Below are 26,248 nucleotides of genomic sequence, written 5' to 3'. Positions count from 1 at the left end.
GGTGTAAAGATAATATGCACGGTATTGATCATGGCATCCAACATGTCTTTACAAAACAGAATTCAGTTTCTTATCCAGTCACAATTATGAACATTGATTTATTTAGTTAAAATGTAACATATAAAAAGAGATTTTAGTCATGTCAGAGGAAGTTTGTTCCAGTTCTTATACCAGTATGTAAAGTATACAGCAAGGCGAGGACAAGATGAGTGAAGACTGATCGGTGCCTTTTTCCATGAAATATTTAGCTGGCTAGTTTGTCAAATACCTGATCACAATTAGAAACCTGGGGCTTGTCTCACAAAGTGTTGCGATTGATTTGATCAATCTCAACTATATGGAAATCCATCATTGCCATAATTTTTCATAATTTCATAATTTTCACAATTTTTCCTTTAAGAAATTTGCAGTGTCCCCTGTAAGAGAAAGCATATTGAATTGTCAAAACAATGATGAATGTAAGAGCACGCACCTTATCTAGAAAACATTTTGGACCAATATGTGTTTTAGATGTTGGCGTTGCTGGATTTTCATAGTTGTGGTTATCGGGTCAATCGCAAATCTTTATAAACATCTTATTCATCATAACACAATCTTATGAATTTACAATAAAAATAATGCCTCACCCATTGTGCTGATAGTGAAACCTTCAAAGACATCAAAGAATCTTGCAATAAGATCCTGCGTCTGACTCTCACAAAGGCCCTGCGACAAAAACAGTTACAGTTATGGCATTTGGTTATAAGCAAAGCTTGTTTTTTAGGAGTCTATTATCAGGAAATGCCTATTTCATTCTCAATGTTAATACCACTGGTAATATACATGTACCATGCAATTGAATAGGAGCAAGAATTTTCCCACCTACATGAACTACTGCTATACATGTACTACAAATAACACTTAAAACATGTGAATCTTTTGAAAGGCCTCTTGGCTGATATTGAGTATTTTACAATGATTTTCACTGAGTAGAATTCAAAATTTTGGCTCAATATTCTATCCTTACAGGTCAAGTCAACCTCAGAAAAAAGTTGATTCGAATCAATAGAGAAAATCAAATAAGCATAATGCTGAAAATTTCAAGAAATTCGGATGTAAAAAATAAACAAAGTTATGAAATAAGTTTTGCTTATTTTTCACAAAAAACTTGTTTGCACAATTTAGTCACATGCAAATTGGAGAATCGATGATATCCCTCACTCACTAGTTCTTTCGTTCTTTATTGTTTGAATTATACAATATTTCATTTTTTTACATATTGACAATAAGGACCAACTTCATTGAACCATAAAATGTTAAACAATGGTAATTCCATATGTTCAGGGAGAAATAAAACTTTGATTCACAGGACAATGTGGAGTATTTAAATAATAACGTTCAAATTTCATATAATAAAATAAAAAAATATTGAGTGAGTGATGTCATCAGCTCCCTCATTTGCATACCAACCAGGATGTGCATATAACTGTTTTGTGAAATTAAGCGAAACTTTAAAATGTCATGATTTTTAATGAAATTTTCAGTGTTATGCTTGTTGGATTTTTCTCTTTAGATTAAAATCAACTTTTTGTTGGGGGTGGACTTTAAGTCAAGACACCTCCCTAGGGGTCTTGGAGGAATGTCCAAAGGAAAAGAAAATTAGAGTATTCAAAAGTGAAAGCTTGAAAGAAATTGGACAATGAGTAAAAAAAGTTATGAATGATAACATCACTATTCTGTACATTTCAATTTGGCAATCAAGTGAAAGGCGGCATTTATGAATCCCCCAGCTTGTCATGTACATACATGTACTTATCACAAATTTGGGGGTTTCTTTTACTACATTTCCTTATAAAAATAAACTATCACTGTGGGTGAAAGTTTGAAAAGGTATTTGTCATTTTGTGTACCTGGAGCAAATAGAGGAATTGCCCCCAATTCTACACAATGACATCATTGATGTTGACAATTTGAAATCTCAATAGATATACATGTAGAGATTAAAACTTTGTACAATTTTCATTTGTCTGATTTCTGTTCAAATTTCATCAATCTGCTTCTCTGATTTGATTTAAAAAAAAAAAAATTTAAAAGCCTTCCACTTGGGTTAGATTCCCTTTTCAGCAAAAATAAATAAATCACTTTAACCCCCCCCCCCTCATAAAAAACAAATTCAGGCTGCATGTAATATACACAGAAATACATGTAACAAATGTGACCAGGCACCAGAAACCCTACAGATAGTCACATTGGGTGATTTTCAGTTTGATCGTGCCAAAAATTGGAACGCGAATTGTCTGGGACATAATCTACAAAATTGTATAGTAATTTGTTTCATGTGAATTGCTATTAAGTGATTATGCTAATTTATGCGTAATAAGTATTGGCCATATGAACTCCCAAAATACCGAGACCCAGCAATTTCTGGTCTGACATGCACTTATCTAATGTTGCGTAATTTCAGAACCACGTACCTGGGTGACACAAAATTGGTCTCAAAAGTTGCGCAAGACTTTGTCATATGACCTGAAACTTAGGCAGGATCTTCAATGATACACTATCACCCTTATGTGTAAGTTTCATGAACTAGGTCCATATACTGCCGAAGTTATGAAGACATCTGAAAAAGTTAACCTTGGTTAAGATTTCGATATTGATTCCCCCAACATGGTCTAAGTTCATTGACCCTAAATGACCTTTGACCTTGGTCATGTGACCTGAAACTCAGGCAGGATGTTTAGTAATACTTGATTACCCTTATGTCCAAGTTTCATGAACTAGTTCCATATACTTTCTAAGTTATGATGATATTTCAAAAACTTAACCTTGGTTAAGATTTCAATGTTGACGACGCCGCCGCCATCGCCGTCAAAAAAGCGGCGCCTATAGTCTCCCTCTGCTATGCAGGCGAGACAAAAACTAGAAATTTGACGTGTTTCCAAAAGGACACAGATGCCCCAGCTTAACACGATCAGAAATTCCTGCAATATGATTGAACTTAATATCTTGCAGAAACCAATATGCATATATATATAATGAACAAATTTAGACCTTTGACCTAAAGACTCACCCTTTCCATAATAATATCTGAAAGAAGATACATGTATGACAGTCAGGTCATTTGATGTGGATAATCCCTCACTTCATTGTGTCAATTGGAAATGTGGTCTTGCTGTCTTATCTATTTTTTAAATACAGCTACTTGCAGCATGAGCTGTGACCTTTGACCTGTGGGCTCAGATTTCAAACTTAGCCCGTATTTTGGTGTCATCTACCCAGACACCAACCATTTTTAATATCTGGTGAATATTTCATAAGTTATCATGCGGAAACCAACTCGCATATTTAATGAGCTGTGACCTTTGACCTGTGGACTCCGAATTCGAACTTAGCCTGTATTTTGGTGTCATCTACCTACACACCAAATTTTTTTTAAATACATTAAATATTTTTCGAGTTATTGCGTGGAAACCAAGTGGGGGGATGGACGAACGAAAGGAAAGGGGCAACGCTTAATGCCCCCTCCGGACTTCGTCTAAGGGGGCATAAAAATAAAATTAAAAAAAATTTCTGATAGAGTATTTCATAATTTGGTATCGTTTTTTTGCAATTGATCGTGTCATATTGCCCTTTTACTTGCCAAACAATGATTTATTGCTCATCCCATGATCAACATCAGTATGAGTGGGGGCTTACATTGTTTCATCTAAGTGAACAAATCTTGAACTGAATGAATGAAAACTCCAAAATGGTGGTTTTGTAAACTGTCTAGTGAACCCATGGTTTGTGCAGATTTCATGCATCAATAACGCTTAATTTACCGCTTATAAAAAAAAATCCAATGCTGATGCACGCTTCTGTCACAGTGCGCCACATTGACGCCCATTGTCATGGTTGAGCACCCTACATTTTATTCAAGAGTCAAATGTTCAAATCCAGCTTTGTGAATCAGGCATATGAATCCCTTGGCAAGTGAAATTTTGACTTCACCCTTATACTGAACTGAATGCCATAGCTAATTATCCTGATACTGAAATGAATGCCATAGTGAGAGGTTGATTGAATAAATACTACTGTACCTGTATGCAGCTGCCCGCTTCGCATGGTTTACCATCTGGCACGGGTACGGGCAGATCAGTGTAGCGGTCCTTGAAGGGCAAGCATGCCCCGTTTGGCTCAAACACACAGCAGAAGTAACAAGAGAGATCCACTGCACACAGAAAAACAACAACAACAAAACAGTTGTAAGCGTCTCGGGCAATAAACCAGAATCGAACTTCAAATCCCAACACAGCACTAGCATCCTTTGGCAAGGCATTTATCTACATTTGCCACTCTACACCCAGGTGTAGTAAATGGGAACCCGGTAGGAAGGAATTCTTTGAATGCTCGAGCATTCGATTAGGGTAGCCATGATAAAGCCAAGGTAATAGTATACAACGCTTTAATAGAAACATTTATATTAGACGCTATATGAATGTTGCAAATTGTCATAATTATTATTAATATTTTTTATCAATCTGGAGTCGTTTTTGTTGGTATGGCTGTGACACTACTATTGACAGCCAGTTGTCAAATTATATCATTGGCCAGAGTATACGATCAGTTGAAAAGGCTTTCTGAAGACTAAGTACGCATCATTAACTTGCTTTTTTGAAAAATAACAGCAAAAAAAAAAAAAAAAACAGAACTGAAATTCCTCTGAGGCGGCTGTAAAAAAAAAAGAAGAAGAAAGTTGTGGCATATTCAAGTCTTGGCATAATTCACAAAAGAATGATACATGTTACACTGGCCATGTGGACATGTGTGGACAATACTACAACAAATACACATGTACCCACCAAATTATAGAATTACCAAAGAATGTTTCAGTTTTTGCTCCATTATCAAAAACAAAGAGGAATACTCTCAGGGAATAAATCATCTTTCATATCACCAATTGTGGGTGACTCTTAAATGAATACTCACATGAAGAGCAGATACAGGACCTGAAACCATTGACCTCACAGAATGCCCTACATTCACCTCCAATACATGTACCACTGGAAGGGGAGAAGAGAAGTATTACAACAGAATAGAAACATGGAGAAGGTTTACGATTCACCGTGTGTAATACAAAGAAGGGAAAGGAAATACAGGCAGAAAATCGAAATGGAAAGACGAGAAAGGATGAAATTAGAGGTATTCTTTTCTTGAAAGTGAGTGAAGTCCTGAAAAGGACTGTAAACCAGAGGAGATGGGCTGAATATGGCTTGAGTAGCGAGCAGTGCTACTGCTCAAATCATCGCTACTCAAGCCATATTCAGCCCATCTCATCTGGTTTACAGTCCTTTTCAGGACTTCACTCACTTTCAAGAAAAGAATACCTCTAATTTCCTCTTTTCATCCTTTCTCGTCTTTCCATTTCAATTTTCTGCCTGTGTTTCCTTTCCCTTCTTCATATTACACTTTCCTTTCCCTTCTTCATATTACACATGATGAACCGTAAACCTTCTCCAAGTTATAAACTCCACCATGCAAACCTACAAAGATCATCAGAATATAAACAATCATCCAAGCCAGGTTACACACAGATTTTCATCAACTGGAAAGCAGTCACTCAATAATATCTACAATAAAATTATATTTAACTTGATTTTGTCGGATAGAGATACACTGTTGCCCTTGTAACAGTCAAAGAATGAGAGCTTGTTATTGGTGACAACTTTCATGGAAAGGACCTTCTTAAGTGGGCCAAGAATATAAACTCAGCTCTAGTCTTATTTGAAATGTTGATCTGATTCAATTTAAAAAATCAAACAAACATAACACTCAAAATTTCTTCATAATCAGATGTAAATTGAGAAAGTTATGATATTCTAAAATTTCACTTGTTTTCCACAAAACAGTTATATGCACATTACAGTTACATGCCAATGAGAGAGTCGATGATGTTCCTCTATCACTATTTCTTTTGTGTTTTTATTGTTTGAATTTTACAATTTTTCAATTTTTACAGATTTGACAAAAAATACCAATTTGACCAAACCATAAAATGTTATTTTGTTCAGGGAATAATAAAACTTTGTTGCACAGGACAAAGAGGTAAAAATTGAATATTTTATACAATAAAAGACAAAAGAAATAGAGAGTGAGTGACATCATCTATCACCTCATTTGCATAACAACCAGGATGAGCATACAACTGTTTTGTGAAATTAAACAAAATTTAAACATGTCACAACTTATTTATTGTAAATCTGATTTTGATGAAATTATTGTTATGCCTGTTATACTTTTCTCTTTTAATTCAAATCAAATTTTTGTTGGGGTGGACTTGTCTTTTAACCCTACATGTAGGCCGGGTATTTTGGGAGTTCATATGGCCGATGGGGCCTCCCAGGCCCCCCTAAGATCTCGGCCGTCGACCGCGCGGAAAATTGGCACGCGGGTTGTCTGGGACATAATCTACAAATTGTATAGTAATTTATTTCATGCGAATTACTATTAAGTGATTATGCATAATTAGTATGCAAAATTATACTTTTCCCCACAACTCCCTAAATAAAGCTCCAAATGTTCTAATTTTGGGTATAGAAACTCTTTGTGGTATTCTTAGCAAGTTTACATGAACAAAATTGCGATATCAAATCATTTTCTTATGTATTATATTGTTTTTTGCAATTTCTTATGTATTTCATTGTTTTTTGACCTGTTGTTTCTCATTGTTCTTTCAATGAAATTTGTTGGGGACTCTTCAGAGATCATAAAAAGCATAAAATAAAAAAATTTAGACCAGCAAAACTAAAAATAATCATACATTTATGATTTTTGGTTGAAAACACAATTTGCATTGACTTTGTATACAAATTCATGTTTTTGAGCAATTTTTGGTCTGACATGCACTTACATAATGTTGCATAATTCCGGAACCACGTACCCGGGTGACGCAAAATTGGTCTCAAAAGTTGCGCAAGACTTGAAAATAAGAAGTCAGCGAGCGGCCAGTAAAAAAATTTCGCGCGGCAAAAATATTGCGTGAATCGTTGAGGGGGGGGGCCTCTAGATAGTGTTAATAAGATATATATATTGAATCATACATGTATTATAGTGTAAGTAAACTCTAAAAGGACTGGGGGCCATCATGGCCCCCCTCAATGCTTTGCACGATATTCCCAGAATGCGAAAAGATAGCGCCGCAAAATTATATGACTTTTTTATTTGAAGTCTCCCGCAACTTTTGAGACCAAATTCGCGACGTACGGGTATAACATCGCAACACCACATGACTTTTTATGAGACAATGTTATGCCAAAAATGGCTCATTTTTATACTTAATGTACAAAGTCTATGGGAGATGAAATTCATAAAAGGGTGATTACTTTTTTATTCTAATTGGTCTGCTTAATTAATTTAGGGTTTTATTTAGTTGTTGAATGGTTGTAATAATTTCCATTGAAAAAAACAATGAAAAACAAAACATGAAAAAAACAAGAAAATACATAAGAAATCCTAAAAACAAAGAACTACATAAGGAAAAATAAGACTTTTGCAATTTTTCTTTGTGGAATCCTTTATATAAGATTACAAAGATGACATCTAGAAAAAGAAGAAAATTTGAAGTGAAATTGGGTGTTAAAGATGCAAATATTTTTCATGAGTAAATTTGCATATTTTATTCATAATAATTATTTTTTGAATTTTTTACACTGGCTTGTAGTTTTTGTGGTATTGAATGTGCGTGCCAAATTTCATTGCAATCGCATGAAAGGTGGCCGAGATCAGACGCCTCCCCCCTCCCTTATTACTCAATACATCTAAAATAGCCCAGTCCTTTTAGGGTTAAGGCAATTGTAAAATGTTTCATGAGAACTCAAGCATCATTAAAATGGAAAGATATTACATTGATGGTTCTAATCTAATCTCATAGTTAGTTATATGTTTTACAATCAATCACGTAATGAAATATTTATGTTCACTATTAATGACAAAAGTAAAGAATCCATTACATAACAAGGCAATTTGCCAAAGTAGCGATAGATGCTCTCTGGACCATACCAACCGATACTAGACTGAGCGGCTATAAACAGATAGACATGAATAGATGTCCTTTCCAGGGTAACAGTATACTGAAGAAAACTTACTTATCAATGCATCTGGTTCCATCTCTAAGATCGTTTGGTAGAGGACATCGAATATCCCTTGATGTGCAGTAAGACTTGCCCTTGCAGTACGCATTCTGTTCCGTGGCATCACTGCACACTTTCGTCACAGGGGCGTAATAGCAGTTCTCACAGCATACAGAGTTCTTGTCACTACATGAATGATAAAATTTATAATTTTGTATCAAGATACTTGAACAGAAATGTTAATCCTTAAAGGGCCAGGGGATCCACCCCTAGACAATTATAAGTACATTTCAGTATAAATTTTTTCTAAAGCTGAAAATCAGTATTTTGGTGAGAAAAACATTATTTTCAAAATAATACAACAAAACACATATAATTGAAACTCTAAAAATCAGTATTTTTTTCATATTTAGTAATTCTAATTAAGGAAAATCAGTACTACTTGGCAGCTCTGCATATGTCAGTAACATAAAAACCTTCAATGACTCGTAATGTCCTTGTTTAAAACTGAAACGCTGATATAACTATCACTACTTCTAGATTGTTAGCGGTCCGGCAATGTACCCCCTTCTGCTGGAGAGTGACCTGGGGGTGTTTCACAAAGATTTAAGTATGACTTAAAGGAGAATGAAACTCTTGGAGCAAGTTAGCTTTTGTGAAATTAGAAAAATCAAAGAATAAGATCAACAAAAGTTTGAGTAAAATAGGACTAGCAATAGAACATTTGAATGTCTAGATCACTAATGCTATGGAGATCCTCTCATTGGCAATGCGACCAAGATCTATGATGTCACAGATGAACAACTCTCCCCTTTTGGACGCTGAAAATATACCCCAAAACATCTCTTTTTGCTCATTCTAAAGTATACATCTCTATGTTCTAATCATATGACAAACGATTAATGATATAATGTTGTGAAACCTCTGTACTTGTCCTCTCATAAAGAGAACACATCACCTTGTGATAGACTCTATAAAAGTGAGAATATAAGTGAAATAAGTACTAAAGTAATGAGGGAGTTGTACGTGTGTGACATCACAGATCTTGGTCGCATTGCCAATGGGAGGATCTACATGGCATTAGTGATCTCAATATTCAAATGCTCATAACTTTCTTATTATTCATTCAATCTTCCTCAAACTTTCAACAATATGTTTCTTTGATTTTTTTCTTTGATATGGATTCAGCTAGTTTCAAGGGTTTCATTCTCCTTTAAGTCGCACTTAAATGCCGACGCGTACATGATACACGTATGTGACGCGCGATCTTATTGATTGATACGCAGTAGAGCGCGTCCTCATGACACGATCTGACCAATGCAGTCACGCCTTTCATACGGCACACAACTAGGTATTTAAGTGCGACTCTAAGTCATTCTTAAATCTTTGTGAAACACCCCCCAAGGGTGGTATTCCAAGATTCATTTTATATAAGATAAAATAATTTATTTTATCTCTGCTAAAATCAGCGAGAATAAATACCCTTAAAATCTCTCCAAATTAGTATTATAAGAACCATTTTATCTCTGTAAGACAAACTTATTTTTGAAGCAATATCCAATGAGAAATGTTGTTTTATTGTACACTTATCTCTTTCAATCAATGAAATTCCATTCCACTACATATAGGTGTGGCAAAGGAAGAAGATTGTGTAAATTTATTGAATTCTAATGTACTTGCAATATACGCTAGCATGTCTTTACAGAGAGTTATTTTTTTAAATGACAATACTCTCACCATTATTTCGATGTCAATATCATTTACACGCATTATTTCAAAGACAATATTAGTCAAGAAAAATCTTATGAAATAATTTCTAATTGTACAGAAATAATTGTAAGGTGTTACTCTCAATGACTATATTATTGGTTATCATTTCCATTTGAACATTTCAAGCTAAATCATCTAAAAATATCGCTAGAGTGAACGTCATGGGGATAAAATAGCCCCCACCCTATTTTAAAGTTATTTAAATTTTTTCAAGTAACATGGGCGACCAGTTCCAACAAATTCGAGTGAAGAGGTCTTGGGGTGACAGATCTTATTCTGTTGCAGGTCCCTGTTTGTGGAATTTACTCCCATTTGGACATAAAGTCTTGCTAGTCACCAGAGCTCTTCCACAACAAATTAAGTACTCACCTTCGGAAGCAAGCATTTGCCCAATTGTTGTGGGATTACTTGTTACTTTGACTACCAACTTTGAAGGATTGTGTAATTTTTCTTGTCAATTTGTTCAATTTCCATGTACTTATTTATTTCATTTTCTGTATTGTATAAGACGTCTTATGTTAATTGTGCACCTTGAGTGTCATTATCGACAGATATGTGCGCTTTATAAATCTTAAAATATTATTTTTGATTATAAGCACATCACCCGCGTTTCAATGGTTGGATAGGTGATGGATACGCAGGCACAGATCTGTAGCGTATCATATTTAGATACGTAAGATAAAAATTTATCGCAGATAGCACTTCAAATTTTCTCTTAACAGATAAAATGTCATCTCAGTATACCAAATAAATTTTAAGAGATAAAATGGAATATTTCAAAGTTAAAATGATCTCAGAATACCACCCCTTGATAGGGTGATCGGAAATGATAACTTTGAAGAAAGGTACAAGAGGAAGCATGGCGGAGCTAGATTTTTTAATGAAAAATTATGTTATAATTTTGGGTAATTTTACTTAATTCAACTTTAATTAGGGTCTTCATCTATCCTTTGAGTAATTTCTAGTCATGTCAACATAAAAAGGTCCCATTTCTTTTCAGGCGGTGCCCTGTAAGAGTTTTGATGAGGAGCGAAGACATAATCCAAGACCATGATCTCTGGTGCAAAGATGTAATTTATAATCGATTTTATACATTTTATCAAAAGAGAATCATTATCATTTTAAGGTTGGAGACCATCTTTGAAAATAATTAAGCTACATTTACTCTAATACCAAGGAGATAGTTTGACAGATTACACATACCATATGCAAGGCTCCACATTAACTTTTTTTGGTGGTGGCCCGTTCGGGCCACCAAAACCTTCAAATAATTTTTTTTGGTGGCCCGAAAAATATAAAGAAAAACATTAAAAATGAATGGGTATAAATGGTTTAACCACTGTCAAAAAAAAATGAAAGAAAATAATATAACGGCAAAAAAAAAGTGTGAGAAAATTCCTTCCCTATAATTATATTTGCCAAAATGTTGGAAAAATTCACATTTCATATTAATGAAATGCCTTCCCAAAGTATTTACTTTCTCAAGAGTTTTTTAAGAAGTCATTTATAAACAAGAAAGAAAGTAACTGTCTGTTTATGTTTGGCTAGAAAAGACCGGAAAAGACACAGCTTCGAAAGAAACCAAATAAAACATACATACAAATGCACACGTGGGACTGCTTAATGCTATAGTGGTAGGCCAACTTTGTGTGTGCGTTTGTGTGTAGATCAACAAAAAGGGCGCATGACGAACTGGCTTGCAATTTGAACTGTAGAAAGTTGATAAATGCGTGCAAAATGTGGAGAAAAATTGCGCTATACTGAAAATTATTGGTTGCCCGATTCGGGCCACCAAAACTTAATATTTTTTCAATAACGGTTGCCCGAGGTGAATTTCTGGTGGCCCCGGGCCACCCCTAATGTCGAGCCTTGCCATATGAGACATACACACCCTATAACAACCGGATTAAAATTATATTACAAAATCTTTATTTATCCATTTCTTTATTCTATTACCAATATTCGTTGATTCTAGATTGGAGTTAATTTAGTTATTCTCTCTGAGGGACCTGGTAATGAGGATAAATGCCTTACCAGAGGGCACTAGCGCACCAAGTGGGAATCAAACCCGGGTCATCGGAATCCGCACCCCCGCTCTACTGGCTGAGCTATTGCGCCTCGTTTTTCTAAAGAAATGATATGAAACATTTATATCAACAAAGGCATGCACACGAATGTGGTACACAATAGATATAACTATGGCATACCTGCAAATTTTTCCTGGTTTTAGCCTGCAGTTAGCTGTACAACATGGATCAGGGTTGTTGCTATCTACTATGCCTACATCACACTGTTCTCCTTGTTCTAAACGGTAATTCCCGCACAGTGATGTCTGAGATGGCTCTACAGGAAGGAGACAAAACATATTGATGGATTTCAAAATGATCCGAAGAAGGGTTTTCTCAGAGAGATTCATCAATTGCATACCAGCAGGGCCCTACTTTGTACCAAGAAAAAAAAAGGCATGAGGTGTTTATAGAAATGTGTCAAGTTAAAGAAAGTAAATTGAGTATGTGAAATATTTATCAGCCAATTTATGCTATCATGGGATACTTTTAGATAAATGCACAGCATATTACCCCAAAAAATGGTTGTCAAAGGAGAAGAAGATGATGGTTAATAGGAAAACACAGTCAAGTACATACACGTATTTGAAATTTGTCTACTTGCAATGCTTAAAATCAGATACAGTAGCTATACGGAGCATCATCTGAAAGGGGAATACATTTCCTCCAACTTCTGTCTTCGACATATTTGTGTACCTTAGAGTGTAGAGGTGTAGACATTTGTAAAATAATCAGTGATCATGGTTGGTACAATCTTAAAACAAGTGACACCCTTTGGTTCTGAAAGAGTTACATGACATAGGATACACACCTACAAAACATCTTGCAGATTTCTCCCTCAGCACTGGTGCAATAAGCCTCTTACTACAAATGGAGAATTTCTGATATCATTTGGGGGAAAAAAACAAAGTTAAATTGAAAGAATATTTAGTCCACTATTCCTGATTGCAACACTGCATGTTTTCTTTATTTCAATTTGAATGTAAAATCTGAATGGGAATAGCATTCTCTAATAACTTTCATTATGATCCATTTTCTACAGTAAATCACTGGACTCTTGTGGATCTAAAGATCCAATGTTGATTCCCATCAGAATACTTAGGTCCTCTGTCAAAGAATGATCTTACATGTATATGTGCAATCATAAATATCCCTGGCCTTGAGGAGAACGGGGCATTGAGTTCATTGTCTCGTGAGTGTGTGGATATAATATAATATAACATAATATTGTACTTCATTGTTGATGATGTTATAAATATCAATATGAATGTTATTATCCTTATCATCACCATTATCATTTCAATCACCATCCCAAACACCCAGTATCAAATCTTTTTCATTATCATCCTCCTCATCATCATCACCATCGTCATCATAATCATCATATGTATCATCAGTATAATCATCACCACCATCACCACCATTACCACCACCATCACCACCATTACCACCACCACTGTCATCATCATCATCATCACCATCACCACCACCACCATCATCATCATCATCATCATCATCACACCATCATCACCATCATCATCATCATCATCATCTCCATCAACATCACCATGTCACCATCATAATTGCCATTACAATTACTTCTACAAAGACTCTTTAAAGAACTCACCCTGTTGTTTTCGTAAGAACCGGTGACGGATGCAGGGTACATGAGGAAGTTGCCACCCTGGGAGTTACCAGGGGCGCATTCGTCGCCCTCATCACCCGGATCATGCTCACTGCCAAAATTGTGACCCAACTCTGTGGGAGAGCAACCAAACAAGCAATATAAAGAGGCTTTCAACTGCATATTTAAGTAAACACCTACTACATTTTCTGGAGAACACAGTGGTCATGTAATAACCGTGATCCCAACTTGACTGAAAAAAGAAGATCCATCAGGGAAAAATGTACATTAATAAACAAAAGATAATATACCTCTCTATCTATGCATTAACTACACAGCTCTTTTCAGGATGTTTTCCTGACAAAAAAATATGCACTTCATTTCCAGAAAATATGGTACAAATTGGAAATACATGTAAGTATAGATTATATAAGATGATAGTTGTGGAAGCTGCCCTAATGATAATAGTCTGTGGTTCAATTACACAATTATACAGCAAAGGGTGAAAGGTTGATTTCCAATTCGTCTAGTGCCAATTCGTCCAATTGCCAAATCGTCTAATACCATTTGCTCTATCATCAGTTCGTCCACTCACCACATGGTCTACTTTCATTTCGTCTAATGTACCATTTGGTCTAATTAAACTAAAGTGTTAATTGTACAAAATGAATGAAAAGAAAAATGGTTATTGGACCAACTGGTTATTAGATGAAATGGTGATTAGACAAAGTGATGATTGGACCTAATGGTTTTTAGACGAAATGTTGATGGACGGAATGGTATTAGAATAAATGAAGGTAGACCATGTGGTGAGTGGACGAGTTTTCATTTTTTTGAAACCATATGCTTTATACTGTTGTACACATGTCGAATACTGATCTAATCAATTTCTATTGCCAATAAATGTATTTTGATTATAAGACAGAATCCAATAATTAATCATTGATTTTCACAATTTTCTTGAAAAGGGGGTGCTTCGATTGAAACAGTCCAGAGTTTAGATAGAAAGTGTATATCATACATACATGTACTAAAATCGAATGCAATGACTCCCAATTAACAGTGACTCATTCAATGAGTTATTCTGTCCTCTATAAAATACAGTGTATGATAAATCAATCATAGAAGTGCATAGTTATGTTGATGACATAACAGTATAACTCACCATGTGCAGTAACTAAGTCTGCCTCTTCTGTCAACACACGCCGTCCCCAATTGACGGTTGTTGTCAGACCAGTGTTCAGGTATTGTCGCTTGCCATTGCCAGCATAATACACTATAATAACAAGAGAATGTCAGGATGTACGATTAGGGCCTCTGATTCCTTAAATAGTCCCTATTTCAAAAATTTATGTGAACATAATTACATGTACCCATTCTATCAAAAAGTACCATAAATACAAAGGAAGTGTCCCTTTTCCTTCAGATTAGTGCCCCTGTGTTTATTTAATTGTTAATTTAAACCCAGGGGCCGTATTCTGAAAATTGTCTCAGGAGAAATATTCTCGTTTCTTTAGAGTTACAATAAATCCGTATTCCGAAAATTCTTGTATCTTTTCTTGTAACTTTTGCTGAGCGCGTATGATGTCAGAGCTAGAATTATGAGTAAAGTTAAAAACGGCGTATAAATATCCCTTTGCGAAAGATAACATATCGAGATAAAAGGTATTCTGAAAATTATCTTATCTTTGCATTCTGTTAATTTCCTTGCAAAATACAAGAGAATTTACAAGAGGTAGGGGGCTATTGTAACTTATTGTTGCATGCGATATTTGTCTGTCTGCAATAATTATTTTTTGCTGCATCCCGCAAGAACATCATGTTTTACAAAAGGAGAAATTCCAAAGACATTAAAACGACGGATTGGTAGACTTTTCAGCAATTAAAAATTGGTGTTCGATACGATGAATCTTTTCAGAGAAAATATGTCTTTGAGAAGAGCCACGTGTATTTTTAGCACAGAAGCGCACAAGCATAAGCGTCGGGGGCGCAAGGAAATTACGCCTCATATCAACGATGCGCTTCATTATTTTTCAGAAGAGACACTTCCATTGGTTGACCTATAATGCATATACATTAACAAGCTTAATGATTGGTTGATGATAAAATATTGGGCATGTCAGAGATAAAATAGGGGACGTCCTTACAGAGATAAGACAATTTTCAGAATACCAATTTAAGAGAATTTTAGCGAGCTGTTATCTTGCTGACTTACAAGAAAAGTTACAAGAAAAGTTAAGACAATTTTCAGAACATCACCCCAGGAGCCCACCTCCAATAACTTAATCCTCTTTACTTTACCATGGTGTTGCCATGAAAATCTACATATGGGACTACAATATTTACCAAGTTTAAAATCAAATCAGAGTCAGGAAAGAGGTGAATATTCTTCACTTTTTCGGTAGTTTCCAACTAAATCAAAATAATTTCAAGGAATTATGGAAAACAGATGCCTATTTTGTGAATATAAAGATGTAAAATGTGAAATTTCAGCAACTTTTTGTGAAGGCTTTTTTTTTTTTTTTTAGGAGCGCGATTTTTTGTTCTCCTTATTTTTTTTTAGGAGCGCGGTAGGAGCGCCGGCGCGATCGCGCTCCTAAAAAATGAAGGTCTGGACCAGGTGACTAGAATACCACATCAATAAACACTTTATGAAGGTATCTGTTGCATTCTATTTTGAATGCATATCATAGCATGTTGTACAATGTACATGTACAGTGTACTTGGCAAACTGTGAAATACCAGTCGTTCGTGAACGCATTATTGTTTTTTGTGGATGTAATTGAAAAACACAATTCAAAAGAATATATGAATGATCAAGACTTCAGAGTTGGTGCTTAACTAATTAAATTTTAAACCACCATGTCAATTTACTACCAATGACCTTCCTCTGATCATGCGCAGAGTGGACCTACGAACTGGCTTATTCAAGCCTGTATTGCACTGTGACCATCAGAGAATTTAAATTTGTCTAACATTGGAAATCAACACACACTCTCATCTATTTGAGATGCATGCTCAACAGCAAAAGTTTATTGTACTCAATTTCAACTGGAATTAACTACGGTTTACCTAATAAAATGAAATGACTCAGGCCGAGTCCTTTCCAGAATCCACTCAATCAAGGTAAGCCTAACTCACCTGAAGTACATATGCCACCTACAGCATTGCTTCTTGGTGTGCCTATGTACGCAAGACCAAGTACACCGTTGGAGAAATCTTGATAGGTGAATAGATGAGCCAAGCAGAAGGCGCTGTGATCTTCCTTACTGTAAACCTGCAAGAGAGATATATCATTTATTATTAACCGTATCAGACATCTGAGCTGGGCAACTTTAATACATTATTGTCTGCTTATGACTGTGATCAAATGGTCGGTCAATAAGTTTTCAATTGTTTATCCACAGACCCAATTTATTGCCTGCTCAGGAAATTAAATGGGAAAATGCGTGGCAATGTAGCCGGCAATAAGGCAGAGCCAACATCCGGGTATTCTACGCATTTTTTGTACACGTCCAGTGCTATACGTCACAATGTTAATCAAGTTGAGACAACGCTGGATACTGTGTCCCCAGGCCAGGGACACGTCATTTCAATTACGTCACAATGGTAAAGTTCAGAAGCCCAGTCTGCTCAACATGACAAAATAGATATTCTTATTCACAAACTCTAAAATATCTTAATTTTAACGATTTTTGCTCTAGATGTCTAATTGTTTAATAATAGCAATATTGACTGACCTGGGGGCAAAAGGACATATATCGCCCTCACTAAATTGATATCACCCTCGTCTACGACTCAAGCGATATAAATCTAGTTTGAGCGATATATGTCATATCGCCCCAAGGCTAGCAAATATTGCTTTATTATTGTCCATTCATCAAGCACAAGCAAACTAAAGCAAGGCATGCGAGTAGACAATTTTTCTTCATTTGATCCTACATCAATAAATTACAAGACTTATTATACCATATCATTGTTCAATTGTATCATTGTGGTAAAGTAACAAGTGAATATTTTATTTTGAATATAACCACAAAGGATTGTGAATAAAGAAGCATATGGTTTTGATACCATTCTGAGCCTAATCGTACCTGCATTTGAATTTTTAAAGACGAGTTATCAATCAGATATGATTATTTATTTCTGGGACTGACATGTCTCCATCTAAAAGATGTAACCAGGGCTCAAATCCTGAACCTCTGGATCAGTTTTTAACTTCCCCAAGTACCTTGAATTACAAGCACATGCCAAATATCCAGGAATATGCTCATCACTTTTTATATGTAATATCTGTCCAGGATTTGCCACCGGTAAATTGCCAATTTGTCTACTGCCAACTCATCCATTCCCCACAAGGTCTACTTTCATTTCGTCTAATGCCATTCCGTCCATCAACATCTAGTCTAACAACCATTTGGTCCAATAACCATTTGGTCCAATGATCACTTCGTCTAATCACCATTTCGTCTATGACCATTACGTCTCATAACCAGTGGGTCTATTAATATATCCATTTTATTTTCCTTCATTTTGCATAATTGACAATAAGACCAAACGTTATATGGACTAAATGGCTATTAGACGAAATGGTGATTAGACAAAGTGATCATTGGACCAAATGGTTATTGGACCAAATGGTTGTTAGACTAGATGTTGACGGACGGAATGGCATTAGACTAAATGAAAGTAGACCTTGTGGGGAATGGATGAGTTGGCAGTAGACAAATTGGCAATTTACCGGTGGCAAATCCTGGACAGATATTACATATAAAAAGTGATGAGCATATTCCTGGGCGCTTTGGCATGTGCTTGTGCTCGACGAAATGGCAATTAGACCATGTGGATAGTGGACAAACTGATGGTAGACCAAATGACGAGTTGGCACTTGGATGAAATGGCATAAGACAAAAAGGAAATAAATCTTTCCACTCATGACATGGGGAGGGGGTTGGAAATGTATTGATAGCATTATTCTCAAACACAAAGTCACCTCCAAGAGTTCCTGTACTCCCCATGGCTTGCTCTCTCGTTCAACATTGTAGTTATCTGACGAGGACGGCGAAGGATGTTGATGGATGACAATCTTCATGTAAGTCAAGCACAATATGAGGGGAGGGTGGGTGGAGAGATATAGAGAGAGGTCACAAAGAAGGGGGGAATTGAATGTAGTCAATTTCAAATATAAATAACAATATCGTATGGGATATGATTATGCAAGAGTAGCCCGACCTGATGTTACCATGATCCTTTCTAAAAATGTTGACTTAAAATTATCCATTTACCCTTGACAAAATAGGGGGATGGGTCAATTTTGACCATGCCCCTCCCGCAAAAAAATTGCAATTTCCACATAACCCCTACTTCATGACATGCCATTAGAGAAGTCTCTTTTTTATAAGCCTCACATATATTTGGGTACCAAGTTTATAGAAATCGGAAGAGAAGTCATGGGTCACCACAGATCTTGTTATTACAAATCAGCTCAAAAGGGTCATTTTTTCCAGGATTATGTCCTAACAACTAGGAAATACTTTGTTTCAATAAATTGCTTCAAAACACTGATAATTTCGTATCGTAAGCCATTGGATTCATACATGATTTTTTTTCTGTTTTGTTTTTTATTTGATTCTGGAACATACCCAATAATAGAAACTAAAACATTGGGGGGAAATAAGACAAAAAACGATTAAATCCCATCTGAAATTGACAAAACAAAAATGATTAGAAGATCAAAATTTGTTCAAATACAACGTCTGAAATTATTTCCACCAAGTACTAGCAAGAGATTGGACATTAGTACCTTTACTTAAATAAATTACCAACAATGTCCACAACCCCAAATTATCATTGTGACACAATTCGTCAATCCAAGGGTGTTTCATAAAGACTTAGAATTGTAGTCCATTCCATTTTCCATGGAAACCTTGATTCTGATTGGCTGCTGGGCCCTGTTACCATGGTAGTTGCCATAATGGTAGAATTACAGTAGTTGTATCTCTTTATAAAGCAGGCCCAGATATTCTAAGATTAGAAGAGGTAAAAACTGGTCTGAAAATCAAACAAGCTAAATGACAATGACAGAATAAGTGAATGAAAAAGGATGATACAATAATTCCATAACACAAATATTTACCCAATGTGCATTTACCTTTTTGATTTGGAACTGGAAGCCCGAATACCCTGGTTCCCATTCAGTTGCCTTGTAGAGGACGTCAACTCTATCAACAAGACTTACCTGATATACAGAGGAGGGGAGGGAAAGAAAATGAGATCTCAATAGAATACATTTATTTGGTAAATAATTCTTGGTACAAGAAGATAATTTAGCTAGAAATTCTGAATTCAATGTGTTCGGGTTTGAGGCTGGTATCAGAACGTTGACTATTTAGAATGCAGCTGCTAAGGAGGACATAACCCTGCACAAAATGCATGCTTTGATCATCACTTCACCCCTGGCCAGTCATCACACTGAGGCTTGCTTTCACACAATAACTTCTTCCTTAGACATTTTCTTTGAAATTAATTAAAAACACAAAACTAATACGAATATATAGTTCCTATGACACTTTGGATGGAGACAGAATGATTACGCTATAACATGCATTTTCCATTGACCCCAAATTGCAACCATAACAGGCTTGATCTCTGCCTTGGTTTATAAGTATTAAATGCACTCACCAGATAATTCATTGATATTTGCATGTTACTCTGTCCCATGGATTGATAGAATCTGTAATCGGCCGTCAGAAGCATTGGACAGACGTGATAACGAGGGGGCGCTCTCTTCTGACGAGAGTGTGATGATGACGATGATGACTCTGATAAACATTAAAAAAAATTGAGAAAGAAATTAGAAGAGATAAAAGATAAAAGAAGAGATGGCCGGGATGCACAGAAAATTGCATTACTAGACAAAACACACTACTTGCATGATTTAGATTCTAATTCAGTACACAACTATCACATATATCATAATGAGATAGATCTGGGGGAAAATAGCATACAAGTAGAGTAGTGTTCATCAGAAAACTTTCATATTTTCATGAAAATACAGCAGACTGTATCTTTTGCACAGTGCAAGTTATCTTTATCCAATTAAATTGTAGGTTTTGGAGGATAGCGTATACCCATACCTAATTTACCAAATGAACAGACACTGCGATTGTAGAACTTCTCAGAAAGGAAGTCTCAACATGCTAATAGAAATCACAAACCGATATGAAATACAGTTGTCTCACCTCCACGATACTAGTAAAATAAAAATGCTAGATAAATCTACAGAACTCTTAAAATATTGTTGTGATCGAACTGCCACAGTTTGGTCCTTACTATATTTATGCGCTGAGTTGTGTCCATTGAGTTGTTCTTCTGTCTTTTTGTACTTGATGCCTTCTGGCAAGTGATGTCCATGTGGACAAAATGAAGACCTGGTGAGAGAAAGGGATAAAAAAAAATGTCATTGTAACAATCCGAATTGAAAACGCAACAAAAATGATAATATTGATAGTTAATTTGAATGGATTTCATCTTCATTCTCAACAAATTACAAAAGTCAAATTTGTAATGTTGTTTTGACAGAGTGTTTTCATTTTTTATTTAACCCCTTTGTTTAGGCGAGCACAAAAAAAAACATGAAAGGCTACCACATCATAATATGGGATAGTCTCCCTATACACTACATCTTTCAAAGATCAACAGCTTGGGATAAGGACAGAAAATCACTTGACAAATCTAGTGATAAGTGGAAAAAATATATGTGCATCAATAAATTCCACCCCACAAAAACAAAAATATATATATATGACAAGATAAATCATTGCCATAAATAGAGAAAAAAAAAACTGAAGAGAATATGAAAATACTTATCACCAATCCCTTTTCAAGTTAATTCAGGAGGCAAGTATTTACAGAGGGTGGTTAGGAATATGCACGCACTGTTAAACTTGAATGGCCTTTTAATTAAGATGGAGTAGCAACTTACGTTGTATTTTGTTTGATATCTGAGCTGCGGTATGCTATCATGCTAAAGTTGTGTGGTTCTTTTATGTGTCTCCAAGATGGCTGTGAAAGAGATAGAAACAAGCAGATCAAGTATGAGCTTTCTTCTTCTTTCTAACTGTATTTCTTTCCTTACTTTCATTCTTCCTTCCCTCTTTCTTCATCTTTCCTTCTTGCCTTTCTTCTTATTGATTTAATTTTCTTCCTCACTTTCATCCGTCCTTTCTTTCTTCTTCATTTCTTTCCATGATCATTTATTCATTTCTTTGTTTCTGACCAATCCCTTGCCTTCCCATCTCTCCTTCATCTGTTTCTCTCTCACCCTCTCTTACTTTCTATCTTTTCTGTTTCTTTCTATATTTCTTTCGTCTTTACACTCTTTCTTTGTTTCATCCATCCATCCATCCGTCCATCCATCCATCCATCCATCCATCCATCCATCCATCCATCCATCCATCCATCCATCCATCCATCCACCCATCCGTCCATACGTCCACACATCCGTCCATCCATCCTTCCATCCATCCACCCACCCACCAATCCATCATCTATCCATCCATCCATCCATCCACACATCCATCCATCCATCATTACCTCAATTGTATATTGCTCCTCTCTTGTGTAAATTCTAGCTGTGATGTCATCTCCTTCTAAGTGCATTTTCACCACACTATCAGGATCATCTACATGTATGACAAAGACAACAAATCATATGATTGACAAGAATTACATGTACTGAACATGAATAATTTCCCAGACTCTGTACATACTAACAGAGGAAAAAAAATCTTAGAAACATGTTTGAAAAAAAATATTAAGTAATACGTTCAGAGGACAACTAAAAGTTAAAAGAACATGAAGAGCATGGAGATTTAGAATTAGCAATGAACTAGGAATCAATCTCGAATTCATTATGGAATGCAATCCTCTAAATATCTCATACAGTTGCACTTTCTAGTTCCTAATATACATAATTTGCAAAAGTCAAATTTACAAATATTCATTTAAATTCTTTTGAACATTTAATTACCATAAACATATTCATCAATAATAACATGTGCATATTCTAAAAGACATTTGCTAGAAAATAATTGATTTTTTTTTTAAAACTGAATAATGAGGTACAATATTTTCACCTTCCAGATAACCCATATAATATGAGTCTAAATCTACAGAATGAGGCCTCTCCACACCATCTTGCCCTACTGCATACACTGAAAAGTCAGAGGTAAAAAGACCCTGTCGCTTGGTCAGCTCCATGTTGAATTCTCTGATTGTTGGGGTGACAAATAAAAACAAAAATACAATCAATAGTTAGTAATAACAATAATCAAAGAATTAGCATCACATGTCAACCAACTGAAGTTATTATAGAAATTGAAAAACAAATTTAAATAAAGAAAAAGTTTTGAGCAAACCTTATCAATTCTAAGATTTATAACATTCCTTTAAAACCCCACAAAGTTTAATGAATAAATTAAATCAATGGCAAAAAGAAGCTGCTGAAAACTGCTTATCTAATAAAAGAGAGCCAATGGAGTAAATTAGAAAGTCAAAAAGGGGCCTAAGCTTTCGATCCTAGCAGAATCTTCGTCGGAGGCAAAATGACAAACATATAAAGTGGAACAACCATAATATAGACCACAAACATGCTACAGCAACACTAGAAACAAGGAGACAAAAGGGGCATTAGTGAGTAGAGAAGACCAATCAGGTTAGTGAAGGGGATGAAAGAAAAGGAGTAGGCAGACGCAAAGGGAAGTTAGTGTAAGTAAGGCCAGTAAAAGACCTCAAGCCAAGAGGGATTAAAATAATGAGGCAGGCAACATCAAACAGGATCTGGAACAAAACAGTGATAATGGGATGAAAAACAAGAGAATTAGTGAGAGGTGGGTCAAACAGGTTACAAAGAAAGGCTTAATAAACTGGTGCATAAGAGTGGGGGAAAAAAAGAAAAAGAATGGGGAACAACTGATAATGTGCAAAAGACATATAAGTATATATGATAAAGCATTAAACAAACTAAGAGAAGAAGGTAAGTGTAAATATGTATCTATAAGTGATATGTATATAAATATATCCAAAAAAGAAATGTATATGAAAAAATATATAAATACACATATGGTGTAACTGATATTGTAATCCGCTAGGTGTGACGGGAAAAAAACATAAGACTATATAGTAGGGGAAAAAAAAAAAAAAAAAAAAAAAAAAAAAAAAAAAAAAAAAAACCTGTATATGTAAAAAAGAGGAAGCAAATTGCCTAAGAAGGTAAAAGCAAATATAGAAGAGAGGGGGTGTATTATGAAGAAACCATAGTATACATGTAAATAAGCAAATGTGGTAAATCTAAAAGAGGTGAGTGGAGAAAAAACAAATATATATATATATATATATATAATAATTATTATATCGCCTGAATAAGGAAGGAAAAATTGGAGCTGAGCTTGTATGAGATATGGGAGGAAAGTAGAGTAAGAAACTATAATGTAACTATTCAAAAGAGCTGAGGGGAAAAATTATATGTATATATAAATTGAAAGTGGATAGGAAAGAAAAATCAGTCGTTCCCCTCTTGGATGTTCAGGCCATGAGGTTGGGTGGTGCGAAGTCGTCTCATCCAGAGCTTCTCCCTGCTAGTACGGACTGAGTCAGGACGGGTACCTAAAGATTCGATGCCCTGTAGCATCATGTCAGTGATGGAGTGGTTGGGGAGGTTAAAATGGCGGCCAACTGGAGTTGAACTAAATTGAATGAATGACTGAATAAAAATAAATAAATAGATAAATGAATGAATGAATGAATAAATAAATAAATAAATGAATAAACAAATAAATGAAAAATAAATATAAACATTGTGTCCCAATTATCAAAAGCTTAAAATACAAGTAGAAAGTAAAATGAAATACAGGGAGGGACATTTTGTGCCAACCACGACCTAAACAGTGTAAACATTACAAAAAATAAAAATTAGAGAAGATCTAGCAATATTGTAGATTTTTTCAGGATCCAGAATTCATATCATGTTCATAAACAAATCAAGAGTGAAAGATGGAAACATGTACAGCATGTACATAAGCTTTTTATATTGAATATCCAAAAGCCATGATATATTATCAGTATGAAATTGTAACATGATCTAGAATGAAGCTAATCCCCCAAAACAAATCACTTGTCATGAAATCAGATCATGTTATGTTTTTAGGTCAATTTACACTGTATGCTCACTGCTCAATTCCGCATGGACTTGTACATGTATTAACTATAAAATGTATAAATTTTGGCATTCCACTAGTATAGTGCCCCAGGGTCTATGAATTACATTTACAAGTACTGAATTCATATTACTACAACATGTACAAAGACTGATGTATACACTCATCACAACAATCTATTTGAGCACACTGCTTCCTCATCAAGAATCTTTCTCGAGATACATGTATTACAAAACCAGAGTTCACTATCAATCAGCCCATTGGCTAAAGACATCATAGAACTAAGCCAGCAGGATGCCCCTAAATTTGTCAATTTTCCTTCTCCTCTACCCTTAGCCTAGTAGTCTTACATCTAAGATTTAACAAAAACAAGCTAACTTGTTTTCCCAATTGATGTACAAGTATTAGATCCAAAATGAATTTCACTTCTGCAACAATCCATACTAAACATGTGTATATGTACATTTTTGTATTAGAAGATCTGCATCCTCTGCCAGTCTACATGTCAATTGATACAAAACACTACAAAAATGGCAAGTGAAACAAGCCTGTAAACCTAGACTACATGTACATGTCTACATGTATCTTGCTATGGGCGACGACAAGTTTCAGCCTCAGAATTGAAGTACATGAGTCAGAGCTGCGGATCAACAATTGATATACATGTACTACCGCTTGCTTTGTACAAAAAATATCAATGTATGCATGCATATACATTGTAAACCAATCACTACAAATGCTTTCTAGAATAATATGGGTAAAGTTTAATTTATTTTGATCTCACACATCCTTGTGTATTGACTGGCAGTCCCGGATTAAACTGCATAAGGGCAGGATAGAGCTCTGTTTTTACTTCAATGACAGTTCTGTTTAATACATGTCAGCTTTCACTTCCTCTGCTGATTGTTTCATGACGAAAATTTTATGATACATGTCCATCTCGTGAACAGATGAACATTTTATCAAATTAAGATCGGTCACCAACGTTAATAGTCATATGACACATCTGTTATAACTAAATTGCACACACACACATCCAAACACTCACTCCAATTCGTGGAATGGTCTTTATAGAATTTAGGTTTCATTGCATCTCCAGGGGAATGTTTCATAAAAGGACTTGTCGATCGTTTTATCCGACAACTCCCGTTTCATCCAAAAGTTACTGTACATGTAGCATAGTAACAGCGCTTCTCAGCCAATCAAAATCAAAGTGGTCAAATCTGACAACTTATCAGATGAAAATGTTGGTGAAAGGCTCCGCAGAGCTGAAGCACATCTAAACACAACAATTTTCTGGTCTTTGCTGAGTGACCCTAATAAACTTTTTAATTATGAGTCAGCAAGATCCTTGAATTACCTGCCAAGCATTTGTAATGACATCCTCCTGACTCCAATTTCGACCTCATCTGTACTCCTTTTTGCATAGTGATGCCTAACACTGGAACTATGAATTCCTTCATAGTGGTGTAACACATGGTGTAA

At 35.4% G+C, this 26,248-nt stretch overlaps 1 protein-coding gene across 1 annotated transcript in view; it reads right to left on the bottom strand.

Moving 5' to 3' along the window:
• The window catches only part of LOC129264781 (ADAM 17-like protease), a 27,059-nt gene extending 811 nt beyond the window's left edge, over positions 1-26,248 (bottom strand). The window contains exons 1-17 of the mRNA XM_054902727.2: positions 26,124-26,248; positions 22,685-22,818; positions 22,143-22,231; positions 21,532-21,611; positions 20,880-20,977; positions 20,229-20,368; positions 19,699-19,785; positions 18,541-18,633; positions 16,689-16,824; positions 14,713-14,823; positions 13,551-13,681; positions 12,735-12,804; positions 12,065-12,200; positions 8,103-8,273; positions 4,948-5,021; positions 4,059-4,189; positions 627-705 (exon numbers count right to left, since the gene is read on the bottom strand). Of these exons, the coding sequence (XP_054758702.2) occupies positions 627-705; positions 4,059-4,189; positions 4,948-5,021; positions 8,103-8,273; positions 12,065-12,200; positions 12,735-12,804; positions 13,551-13,681; positions 14,713-14,823; positions 16,689-16,824; positions 18,541-18,633; positions 19,699-19,785; positions 20,229-20,368; positions 20,880-20,977; positions 21,532-21,611; positions 22,143-22,231; positions 22,685-22,818; positions 26,124-26,146 (1,783 nt within the window). The 5' untranslated portion in view covers positions 26,147-26,248. The remainder of the gene's footprint in view (positions 1-626; positions 706-4,058; positions 4,190-4,947; positions 5,022-8,102; positions 8,274-12,064; positions 12,201-12,734; positions 12,805-13,550; positions 13,682-14,712; positions 14,824-16,688; positions 16,825-18,540; positions 18,634-19,698; positions 19,786-20,228; positions 20,369-20,879; positions 20,978-21,531; positions 21,612-22,142; positions 22,232-22,684; positions 22,819-26,123) is intronic.

Source organism: Lytechinus pictus, chromosome 1, assembly GCF_037042905.1.
Source record: "Lytechinus pictus isolate F3 Inbred chromosome 1, Lp3.0, whole genome shotgun sequence".
In the NCBI taxonomy this organism is placed as follows: Eukaryota; Metazoa; Echinodermata; class Echinoidea; order Temnopleuroida; family Toxopneustidae; genus Lytechinus; species Lytechinus pictus.
Note: the sequence above shows the minus strand (reverse complement) of the source record. Positions and strands in the feature narration are given on the sequence as shown.